A 20,051-nucleotide genomic window follows, 5' to 3' on the forward strand; every position below is an offset into this window, starting at 1 on the left:
GCTAGAGGCCTGTGTCCAGATATAATCCAGCTGAAGGAGCTGAGAGAAGTGCAGAAAAAACTTTGGGCGATTTAGACAATACAGCCTAATAAAATAAGGCAAGGTAGAGCAAGAGGTATGTGGACAAGACAAGAAAGGGACACGTAGATTGGACATCAAAGAAAATTTTCTCATGTTCTACTTGGATTACAAGTCACTGGAGTAGGCTGAGGAGGCTGCGTGGTCTCAGTCAGGGGAAACTTTTTTAAAACATGAAGTAAACACTGGTGGTTAACTAAGTATCTCTGATCCTATTTTGGAAGAGGAGACAGTCTTTCAAGAGATCCTGTCCTATTTTCTGTGCTTCTGGAAAGAGCCTGATCCTCTGTGTTTTCCCTCAAGGCAACAGCCTTTTAGTTCCTTGTATTCATGAGTTTGTCTATACATCTGATGTGGATACTAGACTGTAGTTGGTAGGATGCATTCCTCCTGTGAGTGTTCAAAGCCTTTTAAAAAGTACGGGATCAGAGAAGGGTCGATCAGAAAGGACTTCTGGAGGTCATCTAGTCCAACCTCCTGTTGTGAGCAGGACTATTGCCAGCATTATGTCAGATCAGATTGTGGTTTTCTCCAGTTGAGTCCTGAAATCTCTTGTCTTGGTTGTGAAAACATTTTTTTATAGGTAAACTGTTCATTGCTATACTGGTAGGGAGAATAGCAGTTGATGCCTTGGGATGGTTATATCAAACTTGACATTTTACCTAGCACTATTAGGAGTTCGCATAATCTGTGTTATTTGAAATAACTTGCAGCTCACTAGTAGCTGATCCTTGGCCTCATCTTTCCCTGCCTGTGTCAGCTGAGTGGCTAAATACCCAGTGCAGTTTGTTGCTGTCATGGCTCTTGTAGAGACAAATGTTGCTGTATGTGCCTGTGCTCCAGACTCATTGGCTTGAATGAAGGCCTGAGTATGCAGTGAATGCTAAATTTGTCTGTGTTTGTGAAATGTAGTGATCTTAAGGTGGCTGTTATTATTTGGAACTTGCCTGTGCCCACAGACAGTATTTAGTGTGCCTTTCCCTTATTTTGCAGGAGGGATGCAGCTTTACTGCTATTCAGCAAAGCTCTTGTGTGTAGTATGTGGTAATTCAACATCCTCAAACCTTTGCAGCTGGAAGGGAGCTTCCTTGAAAAGCTGAAGTCTCTAAAAATTAGCAGTATATATTTTATTTGGGTTCTCAGCCTGGATGGATTCATAATATCTGAAGTCAGTCACCTTAACTGATCTGCTGTTAGATCATCTTTTCTGTCATGGACTGTAAACCTCCGTCTGATTTCCTGCTCCTTATCTGACATGAATGCAGCCTTAACTGCATAGAATCGTAGAATCGAAGCATAGGATAGTTAGAATTGGAAGGGACCTTAAAGATCATCTAGTTCCACCCCCCCTGCCATGGGCAGGGACACCTCCCACTAGATCAGGCTGCCCAAGACCCCATCCAACCTGGCCTTGAACACTTGTGGGGCATCCACAACTTCCTTTGACAAACTGTTCCGCATTCTCACCACTCTCATGGTGAAGAAATTCTTCCTGGTGTCTAGTCTAAATCTTCCCCTCTCCAGTTTATACCCATTCCCCCTTGTCCTATTGCCATAAGCCTTTATGACTAGTTCCTCTCAAGCTTTCTTGTAGGCTTCTTTCAGGTACTGGAAGGTCGCTATAAGGTCTCCTCGGAGCCTTCTTTTTTCCAGAAGAGAATGTCATGCTTCAGGCTTTGGATACAAATGCACATACCCTGGATATCTCTTTTTGGAGCCTTAAAACTGTTTCAAAGAATTCCAGCTTTTGTGGGACTGTACATGATTATTTGGGAATATTAGCATAGGTGCCAAACTACTTGGTCAAGGCGCCTTATAAAAGATTTTAGAACAAGTCTATGCTCTCTCTGCTTGGTCCTTGTCCTTTAGCTGATAGCATTCCCATGTAATGTTGTGCTTTTATGGGTCACCAGGCAGAATACCAAAGAACAGATGAGAACAGTCTAAACTGCTTTTTTTCCAGAAGTTACTTTATTTTTGGGTCCAAGTTGGAACCAGTGCCTTTTGAAATCAGATGTAATATAGTTATTGATAAAAATTTATCAAACCCAAAGAGTTAGAGTACCTGAGAATACTTTACATGTTTTTACACATATGTATGTTTTATATGCTGCCATTAAATGAACTTGAATGTTATTGCAATAACTTAGGGTTTGTCCTTCCCCTGCTGTGCCTTTGCGTCTTCTCCCCGCTCTTTTCTTACAGTATCAGTTCTGTGGTGAAACCTGAGTATGAAATTGTACTCAGGTTCAAACTTTTAGGTACAATGTAGCTTTTGTACATAATTATGTCTCTCTTTGAGTAGTCAGTTAATTTTATAATGATTATCTTCAGTTGAAGATTAAATCTAATAAAACTTTGACATTAGTTTTTTTCCTGTCAGTACTAGAAGACTACACATTCTGAGAATTTTTCCATTTAGGCATAGTAATGAGCACATTGTATGAAAAAATACTTCAAGAAATTACTTTGTAATTAAACTTTAAAATTGATATTTAAATATTGTTAAATGGAAAAGTCTTTTAAGCACTTTCGGCAACTGGTATTGGCAGTCAGTGTGGTACTTGTGAAATACCTTTTCTTCACATTCAAGACTGTATTTGAGTTAATACTAATGTGGAGGTAATAGTACTTGCATGTCACCCTGAAGTTTGGGAGCAAGAGGAGGTTTTAGTGCAAAGGGAATTATGATCATCTAGTCTGTAGTCTTGCATGATGTCAATCAAGTATTTTTGTCAAGCCTGGGGATTTGTTTTCAGCCATGTCATTTTTTGAAGGATCTATATGACATATAAAATGTAATGTCTAATCAATCTTAAGTACAGAAGACATAAAGAATTTCATGCAGTACCTACTGAAAGGAGAAAGATTGCACAGGAAAGGAGGAGGAATAAAAATGGTTTTTGTTATATTGTGTTATGAGCAAGTTACTAAATTTGCCACACATTTGGCTTGTGTTGTCTGTTGAAATAGCACAATAAAGATTTCTCTGTATTGCCTTAAGGAAGCTTGCCTGTGCAATTAGGATAATACCAGGCAACATTTGTGTCTAAATTACTTTGAAAAAAAGAACTGTCTTCTAAATATGCTATGTATTGGGTTATATCACCAATATTGTATTTCACCATATCATAATTCCTGCTTCTGTTCGGTTTCTTTCCATATCTTACAGATAACTAGACAAAAATGAGCATGTGTTAAATATTTCCAGCAAACGGTGGAAGATCCATTCTAGAATACATTTTGAAGTAAACTTGTAACTTAGACTTGTCAACACAGTTAGGGTTTAAACAGACATTGTGCTATTCATAAGTGACGAAATTTACTTATCTGCGAGTCTAGAAAGGGAATTTGTTTCTGTTCCCTTCAGTACTGATAGCTTGCTGTTTTGATTAATGAAAGTGTTGTCTCTTAAGTTGTAATGTGTTTTAGAGTGTGTCCCACCTCCACCCCAAAGCTGTGGGACACAAGGTTCTTTTTCATTCATAGTATGAGCAATGTAGCAACATCTGTAGGTAAACTGCCCAGGACTTGCTTTTCAGTGGCTTAACTGAAACTGTCTGGATTAAAATGTTATTTCTGTTGATGTAAGCCTAAGGCTGCATTTTCAAGAGAGGCTTTTAGCTAAAATCTTTCAGTATATTGGTCAATGAGATGAAGAAAAAACATGTTGTAAAAACCAATTAACAAATTTCTTCAAACTGTTTCTGTAAGGAAGCTTGTAACAGTCTTCTTTTGGAATGGGGACTTGAAATTAGATGTGACTTTATGTAAACATGGCTGAGGTAGGAGTCTAGAGTTTCCCTGACACCACATGGATGTGTGGTTTTTTTAAACATCCTTAGTGAAAGCTCATTAAACCCCCAAAACTAATTTACGAACTGAAAGTTGTACTTTGTAAAAAAGCCCTAGAACTATAATATTGTGTACTTGTCTTCCCTGAAGTTTTTGTCATCATTGAATATACTTCATCTACTCCTAGCTCTTGGGTGCCAGATGAACCTTATCATTGTACCACGACAAAGGCTGAGGAGGTATCAGCTGTGGAATGGAGAATGTTCCTTGAAATCGCTCCTTTTAGCAGCTGTTGTTGCTGTGCCTAGGTATTTCTGTGTAAGAGTAGTTGACTTCTTTTTGGGTGATTAATTAGAGGCTGTCTTGGTATGCTAACTTGTCACAGTTGCAATAGTGGTTATTTGAACTCTGAATTTTAGGACATTGGCTAATAAGGAAAATACAATTTTTTAGTTGGCTTTCAAAACATGGCACTTTGATGACAGTTTCAAGATTTTAGGCAAATAATGACAGTAACTAACTTCACAGAAATATTCTGTAGGTAGACTTGATAAAATATGTCAAGTACTAAATGTGAAATCCACTCACTGTCAAATTTTATTCATGCAGAAGAAGCTCTATAGAGTAGCGATAGGTCTAGGATCAGGAAGTGCAGGAAAGCAGGCTTTCCAGACACACTTCTAGATGTTTGTTTGGAACTTACCTCCTTGACCTCAGAGTATTATGGACCTTCTCAATTTAACTTCTCACTCATAGCAATACTGAGCTGAAGTATGTAAGTACCTAAACTGAGCCGAGATGCAAAGGTGCCTCCTGCCAGGGAAATTCTTACGTTCTGAATGTAAGTTTATGGCCCTGAGTTTACAAAGAAACACAACAGTTAAAGACCTGGAAGTGCAAGTTCACAGGAGGCTTGGAATGAGTCAGCAGTGTGTTCTGGCAGCCAAAACCACATCCTGAGGTATAACCAGCTGATCAGAAGAGGTGGTAATCCAGCTGTGTTCAGCATTGGTGCAGCCTCACCTTGAGCAGTATGTGCAGTCCTGGGCCCCACAATTGAATAAAGGTGATAAAGGACTTGAAATTCGTGTCCAGAAGAAGGCAACAGCTGGTGGAAGGCCTGGAAGGCATGTCCTGTGAGGAGTAGCTAAGGACTTTGGGCTTGTCTAGTTGGAAGAAAAGGAGGCTGAGGGATTGAGGGATGACCTCATGGCTCTCTACAGCTTCCTGAGGAGGGGAAAGCAGAGAGGGAGGTGCTGATCTCTTGTCCTGGGTATCCAGGGATAGGACTGGCGAGAGTGGTTCAAAGCTGCCCCAGGGGAGGTTCAGACTGAACATAAGGGATCTCTTTACCCAGAGGGAGGTCAAACACTGGAAAGGGTTTCATAGAGAGGTGGTTGATGTCCAAAGCCTGACAGTGTTTGAGGCATTTGTACAATGCCCTTAACATGCTTTAACTTGTGGTTAGCTGTGAAGTGGTCAGGCAGTTGGACTAGATATCGTTGTAGGTCTCTTATAACTGAAAATATTCTATTCTAATGGCAAACTGTCATCCAGCATCTAGGAGACTTAGATGTACTACTTTCTCAGTCTGACAGTTCCCAGCATGAAGACAAAAACACCTGGCTATATAAGCAACTCCAAGTGAAGGCATCCATTGTTAACAACCCCCCATTAAAACTTTAAACCTTTTTATCCAAAGGTGTGAGGATAGGAGATCAGAAAAGTAAGAAGGTACATCATCATTGAAGCTTCATCGTTAGAGTGCTTAGTACTGAGTATGATGACTTAGAATTATGATGAAATATCAAATATTGTTTATTTTGCAGTAAAAACTTATTTTAATTATTTTAAATCTTGATTTCTAGTCTTGGGACCAGGTCTCTAACCTGTGTTTTCTGGTAAGCATGAAGTTCATGCTTCCCAGGAGAACTCCTGAAGCCACTGGGGAAATAACACTTTTTATCTTATGAATTTAGATCAATATTGCCAGCTTGTCTCCTGCTGACTGGCTCACTGGGGCTGTCTTATGAAGATGGGATCTATATGTTGACTGGGTGGCGTGCCAGACATTTGTGTGAAGTTCTGGACTGACTTGTACCAGCTATTAAAGCAGTGTGAAATCCATGTTAGGTCTTGGTGAGGATAAGCCTGGTTTTGTCAATCAAGAATGTAAGAGCTTGATATTTACTTAGCAGTTTGATCTGAATGGTGCAACCATGGACCTATCTTAAGAGCATGGAGCTCTTAAAACTCAAAGTACTAAAATGTTTTGGAAGAAATTACGTTGTAGTGGCTTTGTCAATGTTTAATACTGAATTTGAGTTCTTCAGAATAATGCAGGTTGTGACCAGTTTTAAGTATTTACTTTTACCTGGTTAATTTCTACTTGTCCCTTGAATAGTGACACATTTTGCAGTACCTTCATGGGAGAGAGGTTTTAGACTGCCTTTTATTATCAAGGACGTGATGATCCAAATGCCTCCTTTGATCAGACTAATTATAATGTAAGTGTACAAGACAGGACGAAGCTGTCTGGCAAGCACAAAGCTGCGCTGCTGATTTGGGGAGGAAGAATAAATTATGACTTGCATTTTGTGCTGGCGCTATACCATTGTAAGTTACGAATATGTCTTCAGTTTTGGTATGGTTCAGTAGTTAATTCACCACTTGTTCTCTTGTTGTTATTAGGAGCTGAAGCTACCATTTACTTTTTTAAGTGGGCATATTCATGAACTTCGGATTCATGTGCCATGGACAAAATTGGGGTCAGAACCAGTTGTCATCACTATCAATACAATGGAATGCATCTTGAAATTAAAGGATGGAGCTCAGGTAAGAAATGTGATGAACACTTTTCTACATTAATAGGTTGATGAGAATAAGAGCTTCTATAGGTTAATTTCTTTAAAGTCATCTGAAGAATCAGGTACTTGGTTGTGGTATCTGTTTTCTGAAAGGCTTTTTGAAGGGTTCTTGCTGTTCTCATAATGGCTAGTATCTTCCTTTATGCATATTTTTAATTCTTTATTAGCTGTAGCTGTGTTTTTTGCAGATGTAAAAGTGCATTTATAGTGCTTTAGCAGTATTGTTCTATGACTAGACGTGAGATGGACTTCAAGAGCAATATAGCATCCTGCATGCTTCCAGCTTCCTCCTTCCAAGAAGCAGCGCTGGTTGCTGGAGATGGCTGTGTGCAGCACATACAGGCACTGGGTGTTTTTCAAATGATGTGTTGTTATTATTGAAGTGCTTTAAACATCTCTGAGTGTAATTCACTTTCCCCTTTAGAAGTTATAGCACTTGCTTGAGTGTACTTGGAGGACTTGCTATGTGTAAGGGCCTCAAAGGGCTTTTTGTTCTGTTGCTTGCAATAATTAGTCCATTACACCATTTTGCAGGGTCAGGAAAGATCATCTGATGCAATGGAGCTGAAATATGCAGTAGCTCAATCTCTTTAATCGGTGTGCTGCTTTAACTCTAGGGAGGTGTGTGTGGTTTATTTTTTTTAGTTTTTTTTTTTTTTCTTTCCACACCTTGCTTGAGTTTTAATTTCAACATAGTCCTCCTCCTCCAGTTCTAATTCTCTCTTGCATGATCCTTAATACTATTTGTGCAAAACTCTAAGGTGTTTAGTAGACTTGTTGGTGGGCTGTTAACAATTAATTGTCAATAATTGGATGTAAGGCAGCAGGAACATTGGAAAACACTCTTCCATCATGTTTGATATTTCTTGTAATACTCTTTTTACAGTTCCAGAGTTGAAAGAGCTTTGTTACTGGAATAGAGATCTCTAGTCTGAGAGATGCCACTTGCAAAGCATGTACTTGCTTTCTGTAGTTGCACAGTTATATGCACCCCAACAGCCAAATGTTAAGTACTTTTCCAATGTAATGTGAAATTTCAAGGTCAGATTTTCTCTAAGAAATGTGTTTCAGAAGCAGCAAATTACCGCTAGTTGCAGAAAAAGATTTGTAGCCCATGACTTTGTGCAACCCAGAACTAATAATTCATATTGGACCATGTAGATGGCTGCTGGTGGAACCATCAGATTTCCTGCTTGCGTGGCATTTGAAACTTAAATTTTGTGGTGCTTACACCAAAAGGTCAAGTGTCATCAGTGTAAAGCACTCTCAAAGCAAGTATTTGGTACAGTATTTTGAGATTCAGAGGCAAAAAAGGATTTTTGAAAACTGCAATTGACATTTGAACAAATTATCCGGTGGTATGTGTACAGTCAGGAGGGTAAAATTTGGGTGTGTGCCATACAAGGATTATCTTTGAGTAACAAGAATGTAAATGAAAACACTTCTATGCTCTTTTCAGAGGATATGGTTTAAAAAGTTGAGAGCTTGAATTTTATTTCTTAAAGCACTATTTTCAAGTGCTTTATAAAAGTAAATGTTTTGACAAATTCTTGGGTTCTGACTTCCAGTGTGACAGTATGCTTGGTTAAAGCCAATTGTCATAGGTATCTTTATAGTAAGTGAACAAAAAAATCCTGTATGAAATAGAATAATTCTGTGGAAAATGGTAGTAAAGAACTTCCAGTGAACTTAGATCCAACTGGAAGTGTTCTGCCAAGAACTTCATACCAGCAAAGAGCATAATTAGCAAGGAAGTTTGGTTCTCGAAAATTTATTGGCTTGATCCTGCATTTCCTTCCACAGGTGGAACCTATGAGCAAATGTGTGGTTTCACCTGAGCAAAGAAAGGTTTCTGACCTCAACTTAGTGTGATGTGCATTCTTTGGAAAGGAGCTATTTCAAAACATGTTTGTTTTTAAGACGTATATGGATTAAAACAAAGGACATTGAAGCTATTGTCTGGTGGGCGCTGAAGATTTTTGTGAGAAAAAACTGTCTCGCTTTGTTTTTGAAGCGTGTCGGCCACTTGGGAATGCTGTTGTACATCTGTGCTCTGCTCTGATGCAGTGTCATTGTTAGTTCTGTTGCAGTTTGAGTTTGGTTTTGTTTGTTATTGCAGTATCTCCTCAGCTAGGATAAATGTTTGGAATAGACAGTAGTGACTCAACTTCTAGTTCTAGGCTAATGTTCTCTTCCAAGCAGAAATGTTGTGTTAGTAGTAAGTTCACCCCGTAATAAACAAAATCCACAGTGTGGAATTAGTGGTAGTTAGAGTGAATTTTGAAAACTGAGCATTTTGGTTATTGCTGTTCCCCTCTTCTGTGCTTTTCTTCCTTCCTTTCCTTCTCTAAAGGCGATACCCCACTTCTGAAACCTGAACGTTAAATAGATGTGACTACTTTATAAGAAAGTGGAACTTATGTGCATCAATAACTGGACTTGGCAGTGATTTCAGTAGTGTACTATTGAACATGCTTTATGTGCTCTCTTGGTCGTGGATTTGGTTAACACCAGTAACTGAAGTAGCAATGGGGTGTGAGGTGTTTAGCATTGCTTTTTGATGCCTGTCAGCTTAATGCAACTGTGCTTGTTATTTTTGTTGCTCTGGAATGTAATCTGCAGCACCAAATTTTAAGTACGACTGTTTATAATGTAATCAAATTAATCAAATACATTGGCAAGTACAATGCAAAATGTGTTCTTAAACACTTAAATGTTTGACTTGTATTTGTTAAGTTATAGTAATTGACTCCCATGAGACTGTTCATGAGTGTATTATTTCAGAGGGAGGTTAAAGTTCCAGTATTATATTCTTCTCATTACTTAGCTTTATATATTGAACCTTAAGACTTGTATCTAGAATTGAAATGCTCCTGTTAGTTCTGTTGATGCTGGTTTTTTGCCCTAGAATTCTTCTCCTTTTTTGTCTTGTTAGACTTAATTTTTCATTTCTAACAAACACTTTATTTTTTTTAAACCTGTTAGATATTTTTTGCTCATTTCTCTTCCCCCTCACTCTGTGGCCAAACCAGAGGCCTTTGAATTTGTTTGAAGATGCCTGGAAGCCTGTTTAATACTGTGGCTTTGTTGCTCTTCTCCGGACATGCTTCTGAACCTCAACAACCTTCTTGTAGTGAGCAGCCCAAAACTGAACACAGCATTTGAGGTGTGGTCTCACCAGTGCTGAGTACAAAAGCACTTCCCTGGTCCTGCTGGCCATGGTGTTTGATACAAGCCAAGATGCTATTGGCCACGTGGGCACACTGGTGATTCATATTCAGTCAGGTTTCAACCAACACCCCCAGGTCCTTCTCTGCCAGGCAGCTTTCCAGCCACTCTTCCCCAAGCCTGTAGCACTGCATGGGATTGATGTCACAGGTGCAGAACTCTGCACTTAGCTTTGTTAAACCTCATCCCGCTGGCCTCAGCACATCGATCCAGACTGTTCAGATCCCTCTGGAGAGCTTCCCTACCCTCAAACAGATCAACACTTCCTCCCAGCTTCATGTCATCCCCACACTTAATAAGGGTACCTTCAATCCCTTCATCCAGGTTGTTGATAAAGGTATTGAACAGGGCTGGACGCAGCATTGAGCCCTAGGGAACACCACTTGTGACCCGCCTGCAGCTGGAGTCCACTCTTTATGCCCAGCCATCCAGCCAATTTTTAACCCAGCAGATGGTTTGCCTGTCCAGATACTCCAGATACTGTGAGAAACAGGGTCAAAAGGCTTTACTGAAGTCCAAGTACACTATCCAGTGTTTCCGTCATCCATTAAGCACCTTGTCATGAAGGTCATCAGGTTAGTTTAGCAGGACTTGTCTTTCATAAGCCCATGCTGACTGGGCAGCTGGTTGTCTTGCATGTGCTGTGTGGTAGCACTCAAGATGACCTCAGTGCTGGGGAAGGTCAGGAAATGTGTTGTGTAATAGACTTTTTAAGCCCTGTGAATGGCAAAGCAAGCTTGTTCTTTGCAAAAGAGTGCAGTTGGTGAAAGGAGATTGGCCAGGATTTCCCTCTTGGAGAACATCCAACCCTTTTAGGTTCCTTTGCCCCTTAGGACTGCCTCCCAAGGAACTTTATCAACCAGCTTTCTGAACAGTCCAGAGTCTGCGCTTTAGAAGTTCAAGGTGGCCATTCTATTGACCCCTCCTCCTTACTTCCAGAAATGAGAATTCTATCATCTTGTGATCACTATGCCCCAGGCATACTCCAACCGTCATATCTCCCACAAGGCCTTCTCTGTTCACAAGCACTGGGTCCAGCAGGCACCTTCCCATGTCACCTTACTCGCCTGTTGTGTCAATAAGTTGTCTTCCACACGTTTCAGGAACCTCCTAGACTGTTTCATCGCTGCTGTATTATACTTCCAGCAGCCATCTGGTAAGTTGAAATCTCCCGTAAGGACAAGGGCTAAGAATCGTGAGACTTTGCCCAGTTGCTTGTAGAGTAACTTGTCAGCCTCTTCCTGGCTGAGTGGTCTATAGCAGACTCCCATGATATCTGCCTTACTAGGTGCTCTGCTGATTTTTACCCATAGACACTCAGCCCTATCATTGCCATCATTAAGCTCTATGTCTATCATAAAACTCTAATATAGAGGGCTACCCCGCTGCCTCTCCTCCTTGCCTATCCCACCTGAAGAGTTTATAGCCAGCTATAGCAGCACTCCAGTTATGTGAGTCGTCCTACCACGCCTCTGTGATGGTAATTACACAGAATCTTCACATAGAATCACTAGGTTGGAAAAGACCCACAGGTTCATAGAGTGCAACCATTCCTATCAGTCACTAAACCATGCCCCTCAGCACCTCATCCACCCATCTTTAAATACCTCCACGGGAGGTGACTCAACCACCTACCTGGGCAGCCTGTTCCAGTGCCCAATGACCCTTTCTGTGATATTTTTTTTCCTGATGTCCAGCCTGAACCTCCCCTGGTGGAGCTTGAGGCCATTCCCTCTTGTCCTGTCCCTTGTCACTTGGAAGAAGAGGCCAGCTCCCTCCTCTCTACAGCCTCCTTTCAGGTAGTTGTAGAGAGCAAAAAGGTCTTCTCTCAGCCTCCTCTTCTCCAGGCTAAACAACCCCAGCTCTCTTAGCCGCTCCTTGCAAGACTTGTTCTCCAGCCCCCTCACCAGCTTCATCACTGTTCTCTGGACATGCTCCAGAGCCTCAACATCCTTAAATTAGATTGTAGTTGTCCTGCCTCACAGTTATTTCTAGTTCCTTTTGGTTTTTGCCCGTGCTGTGTTTATTGGCGTAGATGCACTTCAGTTGGTCTGTTAATCTTTCTACACCCCTAAGGTGAACAGTCTTAATTCCCAAGTGACTACCCGCTGAATTTTTTAACCCATCAGTAATGTTTACATCTATGCTGCCATTTGAAGTACTATCCCCCACTTCCTCTGCGGTGGCAGACCAAAGATCCCCTCCAGCACATCATTCTTCAGACATTGGAGTGCCATTTTTCCTTTCAAGCCTGGTTTTGTCCCACTCCCCCTTAGTATCTATTTTTTTAAAGCTCTGTTAATGAGTCCTGCTGGCTTATTTGTAAGTATCCTTTTGTCCCCTGGGAGCAAATTTACCCCATCCTTGGACAGCAAGCCTGGTGGTTTACAGGCCAACCCATGATCAAAGAACCCAAATTTTTCCTCATCACTCCAGGTTTGGAGCCAGGTATTTATTTCTTGGCTCTTCCTATTCCTTCCCTTGTCATTCCCTGTAGAACTCCAGTTTAGCTATTATGTTTATACATTATTCATCTATATATTAGATATTTAGCTTTTATGTTTGGCCTTAGAAGTTAATTCCTCTTCATTTTGTAACCTCTTCACTCTTCCATGTTAGGTCTCCACTTCTTCTGTCGGTGTTCTCAAGTTCTGTAAAATCAGTTTTGACAAACCCATGAAATAAAATCTCAACAGTTTTTCTTGGACTGTGTTTTGTGTTGATTCTTCTTGCCTTCCCTTCAGTTTGAGTGATAGATGGAAGGCACTGAGTGAGCTCATGCTTCCAGGTTTAGCTCACTTCTTCCCATATGCTGACATACTGTAGGGTGAATTGGGCAATTTGCTTATCTTGCAGAAAACAGCACCAGCCCCCTAAAGGTGATGAAGTTGTTAATTTCTCTGTTCCTTTTGGGTTAGTGTGTTGAATCAGCTTCCTGGGTGATCTGGAGAATGCCAAAGATAGTGTACAGAGAAGACACTAAGCATAGGAAAGGCTCAGCTCTGCTTAGCTGTGTTGTCTAAATGCATCTGTGTCTGCTCAGTCTCATCCCACTAAAATATGTATTGGGTGCCTATTGGCTGATCTACTGAACTGACGTTTCTGAGTGGTGGTCAATACTTTTTTCCCCAAGAGTCATCTTCTGGGCCTAGAGAAATATTCAAAATCTAGTGTCTCTCTATTGCAGTGGCACGTCAATCGACTTCGCTATTTCAGCTCAATGGGAAGAGTGAAGAAGCAGACTGAGTCCGTTTTAAAACGGAGTTGGTTGTGAGATAACATAGTGAGAACTCACAATCTGAAAATTCAGTGTTAAATCAACAAATGCATATAAATGCATTCATATGATCTTTCTCCATGCTATCATTGTTGACAGAAAAATAACTATTTCGGTTTGATAACTGAAGTGCTATGTTTTTGCACATGGGCTACCATTTTGGAAAACAAGAGCTATATGTTTGTGAGGCTTTAATTGGAAATGGACTGCATTAGGAGTAGAGATTTGTTGGTGCAGAAGCTGTGAGCCATGCTGGGAATGTCCTGGCTGAAGCATTTCACCATTTCAGAGTTGTGGAAATTTGCATATTGAGAATATTTTATTTGTATCAAATCATAGAATGGTTTGAGTTGGAAGGGACCTTAAATATCATCTAGTTCCAACCCCTATGCCATGGGCAGGGACACCTCCCAACAGATCAGGCGGCTCAAGGCCCCATACTGCCTCACTTCCAGGGAGAGGGTATCCACAGCTTCCCTGGGCAACCTGTGCCAGTGCTTCATCACCCTTATTGTGAAGAATTTCTTCCTAATGTATAGTCTAAATTTTCTCCTTTCCAATTTAAAGCCATTCCCCCTATCGCTACAAGCCTTTGTAACAAGTCCCTGCCCCGCTTTCTTGTAGGCTCCCTTTAGGTACTGGAAGCTCACTAGAAGGTCTCCAGAAGCCTTCTCTTCTCTGAACAACCCTAACCCTCTCATGCGGGCCCCTCTTTGTAGCCCTCCTCTGGACCTGTTCCAGCAGCTCTATATCCTTCTTATGCTGAGGATTCCAGAGCTGGACACAATACTCCAGATGAGGTCTCACAAGAGAGGAATAGAGGGGCAGAACCACCTCCCTCACCCTGCTGGCCACGCATCTTTTGATGCAGCTCAGGATGGGGTTGGCCTTCTGGGCTGTGAGTGCACATTGCCGGCTCATGTTGAGCTTCTCAGCAATGAGCAATTGAGTTCAAGTATCTGTCATTTAAACACATTTCTCTCTGTGTCTTTCCTTTGTTTCTCATATTTTTGTTTCCATGACATTCTGTAAAATGTCTTCTAATGTTTGACTGTAACTTGCCACTGGCAAGTTATTTTCTGTTTAAAAAAAGATAAATTAGAAATCTAATTATGTATGCCAACAGCCAGTAAAAACACTTGACCCCTTAATATGCACATTTCTATTTAATCATCTACATGAAAACTTAAAAACCTATGGCAAATGCCAGTTTAAACAATCTGTATTATTTTTTTTAACCAAAAGCAAGTGTTTTGCTTCCTGCAAGGGTAATCATATTTCTGTGCTCATCTCAGAGTTCTGTCCTGCAGTACAGTTGCATTTCACTAAGCTGCCTATTAGACATTTCCTTGACATTTGACATCCACGCATATCCCACTTTTGCTGTTACTCCCGGTTTGCTTATGAAATCATTTGAATGCTGACAATTCAGTAGTGTTGCCCATTTGGAGGGGGAGAGCTTTTCTCTCAGAGGAAGCTGATGTTGCTGCTTTTACCCATTTAAAACTAGTTCCTTATAGCCTATGTTATTATTTTAGATTACCTTGCTTGGGGGCTCATGATGTTACTTAATAAGTGGAGGAGCAGCATACCTACTTATGTATTGTGCTGCATCGGTGGAGAAAGCTGATGCTTTATAGTTGTATACACATCTGTGTATATGTATCTATGCATATTAAAGACAGCTTCCCATCTGACAGTTTCATTATTGCTTGAGGAGGAACAGTTGGGACAGGAAATATAAATAATATGTGGTACACAGGTAAACAATTGCTTTACAAATTCATAATTTTACTGTTATTCCTCATTTTAGTAAGGACTGATAATATTGAAGAGTTATTTTCTGGCTGTTTTGTGGGCAGGAGCTGTCACATGTATGCAGCTGAATGGTAGTCAATGTTTGTTTAACTTCTTTCCTCCCTTTGCTCAAACAAACCAAAACAATTTCTTCTTCTGGAATTCTTTCATGGACCATCTTCAAATTTTCTGTCATCACCAGAAAACTGTAGACCCCAGACTGTGCATTTACACTACATAGTACAGATATATTCTAGAAAGCTTACGTTAAGATTGTGAATGTTATGGTTGCTTACATTTCTAGATCAAATCAGCTAAATTTGTGTGGAGAGAGAAGAGGAAGAAGATATGCAAGGGATTTCTAGGCTGCAAAATGAACTTGGAGACTATGTCAGGTTGAACTTATGGCAAAGCACTGTTTAGAAAGTGTATTGTTGAAATGTAAATAGTAGTTTTGTTCTGTATCAGCTAGTACACTTTTTTTTTTAAGTGGCTGCGCTGCTAGGAAGCTGAGGGGATTATGTGTAGTGAATTTATGCCTTAATAAGGAAATGGATGATAGCTTAAATATTAGAGCCAGTGCAGTGGTGACCGTTTTAACTTGTGTTTTAGAACTTAAGAATATGTTGTGGATCTCAAAGTTGTGGTAGATTTGATTATGAATGCACTAGAACTGCTTTTAAACAGTTTAGCAGGTAGAAAAAGCTATTAATACTTTCTACTAACGCTAGGGACTTGCACATGCCTATACATTTCAGATGAGATTATGTGTGTTAAATTTAAACAATTTACTGTCTCAGGGATATGTTTAAATGCAAAGGGAGCGTGTGTGTCTACATGAGTTTCCTAAAATCAATTTTGGGTGCTCGTGTTGGAGAAAACACCATTCACAGAATCACAGAATAACCAGGTTGGAAGAGACCCACCGGATCATCGAGTCCAACCGTTCCTATCAAACACTAAACCATATCCCTCAGCACCTCATCCACCCGTGCCTTAAACACCTCCAGGGAAGGTGACTCAACCACCTCCCTGGGCAGCCTGTTCCAGTGCCCAATGACCCTTTCTGTAAAGAATTTTTTCCTAATGTCCAGCCTAAACCTCCCCTGGCGGAGCTTGAGGCCATTCCCTCTTGTCCTGTCCCTTGTCACTTGGAAGAAGAGGCCAGCTCCCTCCTCTCTACAACCTCCTTTCAGGTAGTTGTAGAGAGCAATGAGGTGACCCCTCAGCCTCCTCTTCTCCAGGCTAAACAACCCCAGCTCTCTTAGCCGCTCCTCATAAGGCCTGTTCTCCAGCCCCTTCACCAGCTTTGTTGCTCTTCTCTGGACTCGTTCCAGAGCCTCAACATCCTTCTTGTGGTGAGGGGCCCAGAACTGAACACAGGATTCGAGGAGCGGTCTCACCAGTGCTGAGTACAGAGGGAGGATAACCTCCCTGGACCTGCTGGTCACACCATTTCTGATACAAGCCAAGATGCCATTGGCCTTCTTGGCCACCTGGGCACACTGCTGGCTCATATTCAGTCGGCTGTCAACCAACACCCCCAGGTCCCTCTCCTCCAGGCAGCTTTCTAGACAGACTTCTAGTCTGTAGCACTGCACAGGGTTGTTGTGCCCCAAGTGCAGGACCCAGCACTTGGCCTTGTTAAACCTCATGCCGTTGGACTCAGCCCAGCGGTCCAGCCTGTCCAGATCCCTTTGCAGAGCTTCTCTACCCTCCAGCAGATCGACACTTCCACCCAGCTTAGTGTCGTCCGCAAACTTGCTAAGGGTGCACTCGATGCCTTCACCCAGGTCGTTGATGAAGACATTGAACAGGGCTGGACCCAGCACTGAGCCCTGGGGAACCCCACTTGTCACTGGCCTCCAGCTGGATTTCACACCATTTCCCACCACTCTCTGGGCCCGGCCATCCAACCAGTTTTCCACCCAGGAGAGTGTGCGCCTGTCCAGGCCAGAGGCTGATAGTTTCCGAAGGAGAATGCTGTGAGAAACTGTGTCAAAGGCTTTACTGAAGTCCAGGAAGACCACATCCACAGCCTTTCCCTCATCCAGCAGCCGAGTCACTTTGTCATAGAAGGCGATCAGATTAGTCTGGCAAGACCTGCCTTTTGTGAACCCGTGTTGACTGGGCCTGATCACCCGGTTCTCTTGCACGTGCTTCATGACAGCACTCAAGATCACCTGCTCCATGACTTTCCCTGGCACTGAGGTCAGACTGACAGGCCTGTAGTTCCCTGGGTCCTCCCTGCGACCCTTCTTGTAGATGGGCACAACATCAGCCAGCCTCCAGTCCAGTGGGACTTAGTGGTGTCTCCAAAAGTGGTGTCTCCAACTTAGTGGTGTCTCCTAAAGGTTACAGCTGTTAGTTGGTCAGGTCTTCTGCAAGTTCACTGCTGATTTAGGTCCTCTTTAAGATAAATCTTTGTCTCCACATCTCATGCTTTTAGTAACTTGCACTCCAAGGACTTTTAACATCCGAAGTAATGCAACTGCTTTGGCAGGTTATGCGTGGAAGTACTGTGGAGTTTAACTATTGCATTTTGAATAAACTTAAGAAGCTAGTAACTGCACAACTTAGGAGTTACTTTAGAGTGACCAATTTGTATACTATGACACATGCTTCTGAGCTTATTAATGTCTCTGTGATACTGCCTGTCACATGTGGGTAGGTTCAATCTTGCCAGAAACTTGTGTGTTGATACATCAAGATTTTGCAAATGCGTAAGTATGCTCAGTGCCAATACGTGCCAATGTAATACAAGTGCTGTGGCTGTAACTTGATGTACTGGGAGACTATCATTTGAAATGGTTGAGGATGATAGAAAAGCTAATCAGTTTGAGGAACTGCACTGTGGGATCGTCCTGGGTGGGTAAGTAACCGTACAAATTGATCTGTGTTAGCTGGCCAGCAGACCCATTCCTCCCTGCTACAGTTCCTTCCCTTCCTTATGGTGAGGACTACGGCATTCAAACATTTGGAGAGCAGAATCTGGCTTGTATGTCACTAAAGTAACTGATTTTCAAATATAGTGCCAAATTGCATTTGTTGTTACACAGCTCAGGGTTCAAACCTGCACCAGCTCCTTTCAGAACAAGGTTGTCACAGCATAGCAGTCTTCAGTGTTCATGGTGAATCATCAGCTAGCAAAGATTGATTGCATTTTTGCTATGGTTAATATGATGAATTGCTAATTGGTGGTGATGTCACGGTATCTATTTCTGCAGTTTGGAAAGCAACCCATTTGCACAGGAACAGAGGCGAAGTTTATAGGGAGAAACCTTCCCCCCCCCATATTAGTCTCTTTGATACAGTTAGTTACTGAAAGTAGAAACAAAAAAAACCCCAAAAGTATTCATTTTAATTCTGCAGATGGGCAAGTAGATGTGAGCTAAATCCTGGATACCACAACCTCACTGATATATGCTCCAGAAAGTAGGATTACTAAGGCAAGTGCAAATTATAACATGAGTGGTGTATTTCTCTTCATGAAGTACAGAGAACCTGTTCTGCTCTGTAGACACAGGTGTATAATGTTGAAGATTAAGACTAATCCTTGAACCTTTACTGATTTTACATAGCCTTTTTTTTTCTCCTGACCTACTTACAGCAAGGAAATACAATGGTAATAGTCAGTGTCTTTGTTCCAAGGTATATGGTGAAAGGATTTATATATCATCTTTGGCATAATTCCCAGAAGTCCAGGGTTGGATCCTGATTCAGCTTTCCCTGGCCTAGGTCTGGAATACCTCAATTGATTTACTTTGGAGTAATTCCAGATTTGTCCCAATCCAACTGACATCAAATCAGGACCCTACAATCCAGCCTTGTTTCATGTAGACGAGTGAAGAGTTTGGATTGGTTTGGTTTAATGGGGAATGAGGTGAGGTAATGTGTTTAAAAATATTCCCTTGGAGGGAAGTAGGTTTTCCTCGTTTGCTGATAGATTAAAGCATAGTTAAACTTGTTGGAATGTATTTTAGCTCCTCATTATAGCAAAACCTACTATTTCAGAATGGGCATGATTACAGGTTTTGTAGTGGAAAACACCTGTAATTTATCCACCTTTGGTAAAAGCACCTTAAAATTCCAAAAGACAAAATACTCTTAATTCTTTTAAGTACACAGTGTACTCTGAAGTTATAGCTTGTTCCTTTTGGAAAGAGTGCTATTTTCTGTGAAAGGCTGTGATTCAATTATAATTTATTAGATACAGTTATTTAACTTAAGCAGAAAAATTCCCTTTATTCACTTATTACTGTGACTTATCTTACAATACCTGCACTTCAGGAGCATTTCCTTCTAAATAGCTTTGAACAACTGGACTGTGTTTTATTGTGAACACTTATGTGCGATAATAAACTCTGCACTTTTTTCCAAAAGAATAGAGAAATATTCCGTTTAGATGTGTGTATTCTTTTTGAAGGAAAAAAAATAAATCATCGTCTTACCTTTCTACAGGCCATGGAATCCCAGGGAAATTGTACTGTGCTGCTGGCAATATCCTGAACCAAGCAGTTGTCTCAGTCGTCTTAGAACTATAGAATAACCAGGTTGGAATAGACCTCTTGGATAATCGAGTCCAACCATTCCTATCTGCCACTAAACCATGTCCCTGAGCGCCTCATCCACCCGTCTTATAAACATCTCCAGGGATGGTGACTCAACCACTTCCCTGGGCAGCTTGTTCCAGTGCCCAATGACCCTTTCCGTGAAAAATTTTTCTGATACCTAGTCTGAACCTCCCCTGGTGGAGCTTCAGGCCATTGCCCCTTGTCCTGTCCACTGCCATTTGGGAGAAGAGGCCAGCACCCACCTCCATACAACCTTCTTTCAGGTAGTTGTAGAGACCAATGAGGTCTCCCCTCAGCCTCCTCTTCTCCAGGCTCAACAATCCCAGTTCCCTCGGCTGATCCACGTAAGGCTTGTTCTCCAGTCGCTTTGCCAGCTTAGTCGCTCTTCTCTGGACTCGCTCCAGAGCCTCAACATCCTTCTTGTGGTGAAGGGCC

At 41.5% G+C, this 20,051-nt stretch overlaps 1 protein-coding gene across 1 annotated transcript in view; it reads left to right on the top strand.

The window, feature by feature from the left end:
* The window catches only part of VPS13B (vacuolar protein sorting 13 homolog B), a 435,364-nt gene that overhangs the window by 1,470 nt on the left and 413,843 nt on the right, over positions 1-20,051 (top strand). The window contains exon 3 of the mRNA XM_069854414.1: positions 6,565-6,708. Within this exon, the coding sequence (XP_069710515.1) occupies positions 6,565-6,708 (144 nt within the window). The remainder of the gene's footprint in view (positions 1-6,564; positions 6,709-20,051) is intronic.

Source organism: Phaenicophaeus curvirostris, chromosome 3 (genome assembly GCF_032191515.1).
Source record: "Phaenicophaeus curvirostris isolate KB17595 chromosome 3, BPBGC_Pcur_1.0, whole genome shotgun sequence".
Lineage (NCBI taxonomy): Eukaryota > Metazoa > Chordata > Aves > Cuculiformes > Cuculidae > Phaenicophaeus > Phaenicophaeus curvirostris.